Source organism: Silene latifolia, chromosome 3 (assembly GCF_048544455.1).
Source record: "Silene latifolia isolate original U9 population chromosome 3, ASM4854445v1, whole genome shotgun sequence".
In the NCBI taxonomy this organism is placed as follows: domain Eukaryota; kingdom Viridiplantae; phylum Streptophyta; class Magnoliopsida; order Caryophyllales; family Caryophyllaceae; genus Silene; species Silene latifolia.
This window is the reverse complement of record NC_133528.1, coordinates 573,896-585,413: the sequence shown is the minus strand read 5'-3', so window position 1 is coordinate 585,413 and position 11,518 is coordinate 573,896. Positions and strand designations below refer to the sequence as shown.

Here is an 11,518-nt window from a genome sequence, read left to right as displayed (position 1 = left end):
TTGGATAATCGTGAAAAATAGATTAATACTCGTTATTTGGACTTGAAATCGAACGGGATAACTCCTGAAATAACCTCGGACACGTGGTTAAAACCAGGAGAAAAAGAAACGTGATCCGTTACGAATTCCTTACAGCTCAAATGTAGTGTAACCTTCAAAATACCGGTTTCGACGACCATCTGAAACCGAGAAGTTTTTTAGCTAAATCTTATTCTATGCGGCCATTACGTATTAAAGTGACTAATGGATGTTCAAATACCACTAAAAACAACAGAGAATGTAAGATACGACTTATTTTGTCTATTATTATCGACAAAATCCGAGAAGTTTCTTAAGTTCTTAAAATGTCCCCTATTTCAAGCCATATGCTAGTTCTACTACCCTGAGTAATTATTAGATGGCATATAGGAACCGTAGTGCGAATTTCAAGACATTTTATTCCTAGACCCCGCAACAAAAAAACCGTGGATAAATTACCTTTAGAACACTGGTTTTCGACGACCTACCAAAATTAGACGGTCTTTTTGGTTAAATCTTACTTCATGGCACCATTATGATTTTAAATGACTAATGATTCTTCAGATTCCCTATGAAAACAACATAAAATGCAAAATACAACTTATTTCGTCTATTACCGATAATCCGTGAAATAGCTCTAACGCTCTAAATATCCTGAGTCATTATTATATGGCATGGAGGAATTGTAGTGCGAATTTCCAGACATTTTATTCCGAGACCCGTTGATTTAAAAAACGTGGATAGTTTTCAAAATGTCCCCCACTTCAAGCCATAAACTAGTTCTTCTACCCTAGTTCTACTACCCGTTGATTAAAAGACCGTGGATAATAACCTTCAAAATACCGGTTTCGACGCCATCTGAAATCGGGAAGTTTTTTAGCTAAATCTTATTCTATGAGGCCATTACGTATTAAAATGACTAATGGATAGACATTTTATTCCGGAACACCGTCGACTAAAAAACCAAAATTGGACGTCTTTTTGGTTAAATCTTACTCTACGGGACTATTATGCTTTTAAATGACTAATGATTGTTCAGATTTCCTATGAAAACAACATAAAATGTAACATACGACTTATTAGGTCTATTATTATCGACGCAATCGAAGAAGTTGTCTTTAAGTTCTCAAAATGTCTTCTATTTCAAACCATATGTTACTTCTACTACCCTGTGTCATTATTATATATTTATATGGCATCGAGGAATTGCAGTGCGAATTTCGTGACATTTTATTCAAGGACTCTACCGGTTTTCGACAACCTTCCAAAACCGGAAAGCTTTTGTGCTAAATCTTTTTCTATAGGGCCATTATGTCTTATAATGACTAATTTCGTCTATTATTACTCACACGATCCGAAAAGTAACTATAATGTCTCTATAGGTCTCTATTTTAAACCATATATCAATTCTATCACCCCAAGTCCCCGAGTCATTATTATCTAGCACAGAGGGATCCCAGTGCGAATTTCAAGACATCTTATACGAAATTAAGATTTTTAATCTCGGGTCCAATCGGTCAAAAAATCGTGGATATATTCAGAATAGTTTTCTGCAATCTAACGAAACCGGTGAGATTTTTTGGTCAATATGTCTGAAAGTCAATTTCAAATGTTCAAAACTCTCTAAAACGACTTGGAGCCATACCCGGACAGCTCGAGAAGCACTCCAAGGAAATCCAATTTCCATATTTCAAATCATGCCAGAAAATTGTAGAAAAAAAAATATTACCAATTTTTCTTAATAGCTTTTTGTATAGCAACAATTGGTTATCTATTGTCTTCTAAATTCATACCATCCTAAGCTGTTGATGGCTTGTACAGCTGTAGCACCATCTTCCTGTATTCTGCAAAGTCATTCAATTTACACTATCAAAAACAGGTGCTTGGAATAGCCAGTACCAACGACGGAAATAAGGATATACGATTATACGGAGTACAATTTTGTAAACAATTTGTACTCATCACCCACCTTCTTGATTGGTCCAAAGTGCTGCAGCTTGTGTGTTTAACGGCGAGCTGGTATTTGGCTCTACATTTAAACAGAACTCGATATTATATGAAACATACTTGCATATCTCAAAGCTAGTTTAATTGGTAAAACTGTCATGTTATTGTGGTAACTCGATTTACACTAGATAAAACGGTTTTTGCTATCTTAATTCTCATCAAAGTTAAAATTAATTCCCAAGGAATTGCATTCGTCATAAGCTTCGTAATTACCTCCAAGGAGACTTTGGATGGATAGCAATATAGTTCTCACATCGTAAGCAGAAGACCACTTGCCATTATTTTTCTGCACAAATATTACATATCACCATATTAATTCATCCATATAACAGCGAAATAAAGATGACTAATCTAAAATCGATACGATGTTGAATGTATACCTCGAGAATGTCCAAGCAAATGCCACCCGAGCCATCCACATTAGGGTGAAAGCATGGGGTTACGAACTTCACCTTAGGCGGCTTAAAGGGGTAATCTGTAGGGAATTGAAGGGTAAGCTTGTATTCAGTGCCTTCAAACACGGTTTCTTTGCTACCTTGGATTGTCCCTTTCCATAGGAGTAAGTTGTCTTCCTCCGGAAATGCCGATATTCCTGGATCACCACTCATCTATATACAGTTCACCACACACACAAAAAACAGTAAATTTTCAATCTTCATCATCATTTGCGCACGAAGAAGAGTTTAATCCACTCGAGTTTTCATTCAAGAATTTTCTTACCATAAGAGACATTAACTCGGATTGCAACCTGATCCAGCAATCAACACACATAATTAGATCATAAAGTTACACGAGTAAAACCGCGTACATCTGACTCCGACTCTTAACCCCACAATTTGCAGGAACCCTTAAGACATTAGGGTAACAATGTCCAACTACAGAACTGAAATACAAGGATTCAAAAACCTCAATTGATTAACCTAATTTGAAGATTCAAAAATCCAATTTAAAACCCCAACTCGAAACCCTAGTTTTACACATAGATGAACCAACAAATTCAATCAATACCCAGGTAAATTAAAACCTTCTCAAAACATGGGCAATAATCAGACGATCAAAATTACAACCTCGATTCAAAACCCTAATTTTTCAAGAAGATGAACCAACAAATTAGACTAATTCGATCAAAACCCAGATAAATTCAAACCTTTTTAGAACATGGGCAATCATCATATCATCAAAATTTCTAATTTTCCGAATCAAAAACCCCAACTCGAAACCCTAATTTTACAAACATATGAACAAACAAATTAAACTAATTCGATCAATACCCAGATAAATTCAAGCCTTTCTAAAACAAGAGCAATCATCATACGATCAAAATATCCAAAAGTAAAATTAAAAGGGGAAAGAACAACCTCTTAAGAGCAGATTTAGTGTCAACAGACGTCGTCGAAGCGATATTCTTCTTGGGTGGAATAACCGCCGGAGAATTATCTTGATAACTTCCATTAACTGTTGCCATTATATAATTGGAAATTAAAGAAGATGAACAAAAGAATAGTAGTAGTACTCCGTAAATCTCTTCTTCTTTGTCTTGTTTTACTAAGCAAACGAAGAAAAAGAAGAGAAGAGAAGATGGGAATTGTGAGAGGGAGGGATTGATTGTGTATGATTTTAAACTGTTAAGGATGTTTTGTATAAATGGGAACAAATTGAGAGATTTGTATTTTATTCGAACGTTGGGGTAATTATCCAACGGCTACTTGTACAGTTGTAGGCGGCTTGTACAATATAGTTCATCTTCTTAATTATTTGTTTACCGTTTTTAGTTACCGTGAGGAATATTTTTATTAAAAGTAAATCAGTGTTTACCGTTTTTAGTTACCGTGAGGAATATTTTTATTAAAAGTAAATAACTGATTGAAACAGGAAAGTAAAAGGAGGTAATATTTCCGGTTTATCAAGTTATTGTATTTATAAATTAATTAAATAGAGAAGTACAGTAGAATTTACCGTGCTTCTCATTAGTCGATGTGTGAGGAAAAAATGTTGGTTAAAATAAGAATATTATTTGGGATTTTTCACCGATAGGGCACCCGGTGAAATTGAAAATTGTGCATTAAGTTTACTGAAAATTGAAATTAACTAGGATTTTTATCGGTTACTATGTATAACTTCGGAGAAAATATCAGTCTCAATGGTTAGAGTGCACGATATAGAAACTTTACAACAGGTGTATTTAGAAATTTTCATTGTATAAGAAGATTTGTTGTCGTTTGTTTGACTTGAATTTAAATAAAAATTCCTTTTTGATTAAAATTAAATCAGGAAATGTAAAATAATTTACCACTCGATTTCCCACATGCATGATGCAACTATGCAAGTATGCATGCAACTACAAAAGTATAAAGACTAGCTAAATTAAGAGTTCATAGATTATACATCTGAGGTAATACCTCTTATTGTTTATTTTCTGAGTTTTATTTTAAAGTTTTTGAGTTCTGCTTTATTATAAAGTTTTTGAGCACATTTACTAAAACATTACACTAAAAAAATATAATATTGCTCAAAAACCATATTTATAAATGGTAATATCTTTCGAAAAAAAATGCGTATATCTTTCAAAAACTACAGTGCTGGCGACTACCCGACGATCATAATCTTTTTTCTCCTAAATTAATGCTCTCAAAAAACCAGTGACATGGTATATTTCAAAGTGACGTTGACATTAACCTTTTTTTTTTAGCGGAAAAATCATATTTTTTTTTTTTATCCCGGGGAAGAGATAAATCTCTGCTTTCATCCCTGCATGGAGTTATCTCAAACAAGATTCGGAGATCTCTTTATCATGTAATCAAACCGACTCTGAAATACTCGGGTTGAAGTAACCACAGTTCAAGTCTGGTAGCCGCGATTCAAGCCTTATCACCCAAATGTTAAGAACTCCCCAAACATAAATTAGCACAACTTTATCAGCATTTACATACAGAATACAGATATAGTCAGTCATGCACAAAACAAGCTGTCGAAAAACAAAATTCTACGATAAAAATATTCATTAAAGAAATTGAGATGCGTTGATGAATGAGAATAATTCTATTCCACCAAGATAAAGAACCTTACAATTAAACCCAATACACTGCATCATACAAATTATATATACCGATAATGAAATAACCTATTTACAGAATACAAACCTTGATACTACAGTACTAATTCTAGCAAATATCACACACTTGAAGAACAAATCGCGGAAATAACACTTCTAATAACCGAGAGCTAAACCTGCTCCTATATAAATTGAATATAAAATAAAACTCGACCTGAATGAATACTAAAGCTATGTACAAAAGGCTATATATGCTTTATATAAATAATATATGTAAATATTAATTAATAATATGAACAAATATGTAAAAGCAAACCTTTTGGCCTTTTCATGTGTCCACAATCTCTGATGAATACAAAGCAGCTAGGAGGGCGGCTCCGATGCCTGAACCATCTTCGGTGACCTTCAACTCGACAAAGGGGGCCCATTCTTCCCCTAAGATTTCAGCCACAGCCTCATTTAGATACTCTCTGAACATCCTGTAATTTGAGTATAGGCCTCCTTCGATTGCAACCACTGTCCTTCGTGGCTTACTGTTACTTGCAGTTTTGGGCCTGCCACCAGCGATCCCACCACTCCCGTCTCGGCCAGTCTTCTTCAGTATGCCCACAATACCAGCGGCTGCTAGACGTGCAGCTCGTCGTGTTACCACGTCACATATGTTCACCACAAGTTTTCGAACTTTCAATGGCACGTCTTGAATCTAAAGCAAAAGGAGTGAATAAAACGTTAGCAGGGTCAGAAGAACATTTCCCGAAATTTTTAAAAAGTGATCGCTCCGTCCATGAATAAACTTCTCAACGTGAATATTTTCGTTTTTGTAATATTATTTCAGTTTACGATGGTTTATGCCCCCCCAAATCTTTCAACTTGCATTTTCATTTACGTCTTCCCATATTTCTTCAAATTTTGTGGAGAACGACCAGCAAGTTTATTCATGAATTGAGGGAGGATATACTAGGAGTAGTAGTTGCAGCCTTGCAGGTGAAAGCATACCCCAAGAACGTCATCCAAGATCCTCGCTACTTCTCTCAAATCAGGAGACTCATCCTCATGCATGGTAGACATTGAAGGGGTCCTGATAGAGTATTTACTTCTACGTTAGCTCAATTCAACATATATATACAGCACGAACATAAACTCATTAGTCAGAATGCGGTCTTTATTACCACAAAGAGCTAGACTGAACATGATTTTACCGAGAGAACTATTTGTAAACCGGCTGATCATAATATCAGAAGCAAAAAAGAAAAGCTTATCAGTTGGCAGTAGGAAGTTACCTCAAGACGAAAGCTTTTAGAAGGCTTGCAGAAAGAGGTCCAAATATGTCCGACTCCTGTGACATCTTTAACATAACTCTTCTCACAATCTCACCCAGATACATTCCAGATATCATTTTTTCGAAACCCTGTGAAAAGAGGGAATGTTAAAAATTTCATAATTTCAGATAGATTTTTGCTCACAGAGGCACAGAACTAACCTGCTCATTAGGATTAGGGCTATTTGCATCTAACTCGATATCATAAGAGGTTCTTGGCAAATGCGATGACCAAAAATTACCCCACTCCATGTTCACAACCTGATGAAAAGAAAACGGAAGAAAAAAAATTAGCTACAGTAGTGAATTATCTTCATTGTACTGTTAAATGTTAATTAATACTCCTAAAATGGTTGAATTGTCAAGAAGTTACCATGCCGCCAGTGGTAGAAAGAAGGCCTTGAGACTTGATAATAGCATCTGCCCGCTCGAAATAGCATGCATTAGTTCCAGTCCCGATTATCACAGCAGCAACAGTGTCATCGTCGTAATAGTGTCCAAGAGCTAAAGTTCCCACTGTATCATTTACCTGATTAATATTGACAAAACGTTGCCATGTTTCAAGTAATTTTCAAACTAAATATTCACGATGTACTAAATTAATGCCACGATTAACTGAAAGTGTATCCGAAGAACAAGAAATGTGTAGTTTTAACAGCTTACCAATGATGCTACATGCATATTCAGGCCCTGCCTAGAGAAAGCTTGCTGCAAGCAATCACAAACATCCTTCCCCATCTGAAGGACAGCATGATATTAAAAATAAATCACAAATTAATTGATGTACATTTTATGCATTTTTATAATTGGGGAAAAAAATAATACTCCCTCCGCTTACCATTATTTGTGAAACCTCTAAAAGAGATCAAAATAAGGAGACAACGTACTTAATTCATTCACATTTCAATTTTTCAATAATAAATCATACAAAACCCAAATAGGTAAAATATTGATATATAATTTTGAACCGCCAAAATTGGTATACATGACAAATAATTGTCAACGGAGGGGTTATAAAGGACGCAAGAAGGAACTCCAAAAAAAACTCCACTATCCACAACATTCCATGGCTAAAAAACTCACCATGTCGCGAATTGAAAACCCTTTAGTCCACTTCATGAGGATTCCTGTAGAAACAGAAGTTTGCTTCACAGGAAAAGAGAACGTAAAGCCAAGTTCCCTTCTTGCAACTGAAGAAATATCAGAACTCGTGCCCGTCTCTTTATCTACAAACTCTTTTAGTGATTCTGCAATAAAATCAAATAAATCCTGCAATAAAAGTAATCAAGATACAGCACTACACATAGAATAATTCTTGGCAATATACAATAATTAGCGCAAGGCAGACTTTAGCAACCTCAGTAGTGCTTGTCATTAAGTGCTCGGGGATAGGTTTTCTTTCAACGTCTTGTTTGACAATGCTGGATCTTTTTCCTCCTAGCTGAACTCGCAATACCCTAAAATTAGTACCTCCAAGATGTAGTGCGTAATATACTCCACTCTCACTCCTAACGACAAAAAAACGCGAGAATTTTCATAATTAATAGATTGACAGAGCAACAATTAGCAGAGCATTGAAAGCAATCCACGAAAGCAATTAAAATGCCGAGTGGTTTTGAATGTAACACCATTCTATATTTGCAAGAAATCCATAGTCGACACTTGGCAACCGACTTATTTACGAAAGAGCGAGAAAGAAACCAGGCAGCAAAAAGAATAGTCGTTATTCACTGTAACAAGGACAACTAGACGAAACACAACAATCAGCAGCATTGAAAGAAATCCATAGTTTTGTTTTTTTTCGAAAAGAGGGCCATAAAAGCAATAACAACGCTGACGGGTTTTGAACCCGGCTTATGAGTAACACCGTTGTACATTTGGAAGAAATCGATAGTTGACAGTTGGCAACCGACTTATTTACAAAACAGCAAGAATGAAACCAGGCAACAAAAGAATAGTTACTATTCACTGTAACAAGGACCATGGATGCCAGAAAGTCATTCTTGGCCTTTCACAGTGGTGGAGGCCCACATACAATGGCAACAGGCTGTCAAGTATGACAGCTACATAGATTGAAACCCAAATATTCAACAGAAATAAGACTACAGTTGTCACCCACAGTTAATATCATAAAGACTACTTTAGGACCAAACAAAAAATCAACGCAAATCTAGATTACCAAAACTAAAGATATCAAAGGATTTGATTAAATCAAAAATTCAAAATATGCATGCATAAACGTGAATATTATGCTTCATTATAATAAATTAATGAGTGATGCCAAGAATTTTACGCGGTACTTAGTACCAAACATTACAAAAACTTTAGAAGATTCTCGAAAAGGTATCCAAAGCCAATCATCATGCAAATCTAGATTAGCAAAACTAAAGATATCGAAGATTTGCTAAAATGAAAATATGCATAAACGTGATTATTATGCTTCATAATAAAGTAATGAGTGATGCCAAAGATTTTATTCGTTACTAATTACAAAAACACGTAACAAAAACTTTAGAAGATTCACGAAAAGGTATCCAAAGCCATTCATCATGCACAAAGCTATGTCTAACTCCGATGAACATGAGATTAATTCTTAATTAAATTTTCACAAACAACCAGAAAAATGTCGTACACTCGCCCTTTTATATTTTCTAAATAGATACTTAGTGTTACGTTTACACCTACATTGCCATAAGACAAAAACACGTAATATACGAGCAAAGCCCCAGAAATGATTAGCAATTTCCAAAATCGACCGAGTTAAGTTACAATAAGAATCAATAGTCATGGTCTTAAAAGTTCCGCATTGAACAATGAGAATCGAATCACTCAATATGTCGCATTCTTTAAGCTCGTTCGAGTCATTTAACAGCAACATACATCCATAATAATCCAATAAAGCACCTACTGTACCAAGTGAACATCTTTGATAACTACACATTAACTAATCACATCACCGCAACTAAAATGTTCTCAACAGTAAACCGTATTAACTGAGATATAGTTCAAACACTAATCATAGCAAAACAACTTGATCAAATGCTATCTCTTCTCATGCGAAAATACAACCAATAATCAAACAAGACATAACACAAGTACTACACAAATCAAATACAAGACAAAAAATTCACAATGTGATCACCCACAAACACATTGTCCCAAAATCAATGAAACATTTAAAGATTCAATCTTTATTGTACGGAGTACCTTATACCCGTTCAACAAATAACACAACATTACAGTCATGAAGCATTAAAACTTAAGTAACGAATCACATTATCCCAAAGACATATTCTTACGCAATGGTGGAGCTAAGGGGCTGACAGAGTCGGTATAAAAATCTAACCATTTTACTGAAATACTCGAATTTTTTTTCTAGTTTACCTTATTCCATTACTAATTCAACCCTCGAACGATAAATCTTGACTCAGCTACATCGTCTCAAAGATATAATCATATGCAATGGTGGAGCTAGACGGCATAAAAATCTAACATTATTACTCAGAAATTCGATATTTTTTTCTAATATATACCTTATTCAGTTATTCCATTACTAATCCACCCCCTAAGGACAAATCACGACTCCGCCACCAATCATACATCAATCAAACAACCTAAAACTCACACAATGCAACAACAAACATTAAAATTAATCAAACTTTGGAAAAATTATATACCCAGTAGGAAGTTTATCAACAGAAGTGAGCAACATTTTAAGCTTAGAACCACCTTCAGAAGCTAAACCAGCATGCATTTCAACAGCCATAGCATCAACAACTTGTTTCAATTTACTTAATGAAGTACCACAACTTTCTTCAAATTCCAATAATACCCTTACAACTTTCCTCCATTTTCTCCGACTACTTATCCTCTTTCCGACAACTACTGCCGCCACCGCACACGTCACCGCCGCCGTCGCTGCCGCCACCGTAAACCCTAATTTCCCCATCAATTATACCCTCTAAAATTAACCTTCATTTCTCATTTTCTCAACAAAATCAGCATCAAACGACTCCGTTTTTCATCTGGGTTAGGCTAAAACGATGCGTTCTGAAATGGGTTAGGCTTAGTTTCCTCTGTTAGAAGCTTCTATGGCGGTTTTAATAAATAAAAATAATACCCTGAAAATTAACCTTTTCCCCTCGTATTGCGAACCAAATCAGAATCAAACGACGTCGTTCGTGATCTGGGTTAGGCTAAACCGATGCGCTCTGAAATGGGTCGTGCTTAGTTTTGGCTATGGAAGGTTCTATGGCGGTTTTAGTAAATGATAATAATAACCTTAAAAACAACCTTTCTCTCTCGTTTTAGGAACAAAAACAGCATCAAACGACGTCGTTGTTAATCTAGGTTCGACAAAAACGATGCGTTCTGAAATGGGTCGTGCTTGGTTTTTTAAATTAGAAGGTTCTATGGCGTATATACGGCGGTGCACACCAGATGTTCGACGAAATGTTGCAGAGAGAAAGAAAGAGACAGTAGATTGTGTTGTGTTAAATGAGAGGGAAAAAGAAGAGCGAAGAGGAGACTTGTGGTTGCGCGAAGTAATGTTGGAAAGCGAAACCGAGTTGCGGAATTTATAGTACTGTGGAAATGACCATTTTGCCCTTTGGATAATTACTGTGATTAAATTGTCATTGATTATGTAATTAAATTATTGTCAGTTACAAAATACTCGTACGAGTAATTGATTCCCTATAGGTGTTTTATTTAACTGCTCTGGAAATAAATGTTAGTTATTGCTAATACCAAACTCCCGCGTAAAACGGTTTTATATAAAAGCCTATATGAATCGGTTTTTATACTATTGCAGACCGCAGTTGAAATAACCGCTTTGGGATGGTGAAGACAACTTAACGGATGTATTTCTTTCAAGTTTTTTCTTTTTATTTTTCATTTGCAAGAGCTAGGACTCAAACTTTTGAACATTTATTTAAGAAATAAGAGTTAAATTACATTTAATTAACAGTTTCATACTCCCTTTAAAAAAAAAGTCTCATACTTAGAGTTGGCCTCGAAACATGTAAAACTAAGACTCTAGACTTGGTAATGGTAGCTAGTAGCTACTAGCTCGAACCACCTTTTTAGCGATTATAACCCTTGTAGTAATTAGAAATACTATC

At 35.3% G+C, this 11,518-nt stretch overlaps 2 protein-coding genes across 2 annotated transcripts; both read right to left on the bottom strand.

Annotated features, from left to right (window-relative positions):
- Positions 1 to 1,678: 1,678 nt before the first annotated feature.
- On the bottom strand, positions 1,679 to 3,724 carry LOC141646608 (ubiquitin-conjugating enzyme E2 20-like). The gene is made up of 6 exons (XM_074454484.1): positions 3,384 to 3,724; positions 2,746 to 2,773; positions 2,406 to 2,633; positions 2,239 to 2,311; positions 1,988 to 2,047; positions 1,679 to 1,862 (listed from the first exon to the last, which is right to left on the bottom strand). Exons 1-6 carry the CDS (start codon positions 3,488 to 3,490, stop codon positions 1,816 to 1,818), a joined length of 543 nt encoding a protein of 180 aa, XP_074310585.1. The 5' UTR covers positions 3,491 to 3,724; the 3' UTR covers positions 1,679 to 1,815.
- Positions 3,725 to 5,108: 1,384 nt separating this feature from the next.
- Positions 5,109 to 10,947, bottom strand: LOC141646607 (hexokinase-3-like). Its single transcript, XM_074454483.1, has 9 exons — positions 10,073 to 10,947; positions 7,753 to 7,903; positions 7,479 to 7,664; positions 7,059 to 7,133; positions 6,769 to 6,924; positions 6,558 to 6,656; positions 6,358 to 6,485; positions 6,074 to 6,155; positions 5,109 to 5,780 (listed from the first exon to the last, which is right to left on the bottom strand). Exons 1-9 carry the CDS (start codon positions 10,342 to 10,344, stop codon positions 5,406 to 5,408), a joined length of 1,524 nt encoding a protein of 507 aa, XP_074310584.1. The 5' UTR covers positions 10,345 to 10,947; the 3' UTR covers positions 5,109 to 5,405.
- Between the last annotated feature and the right edge of the window lie 571 nt (positions 10,948 to 11,518).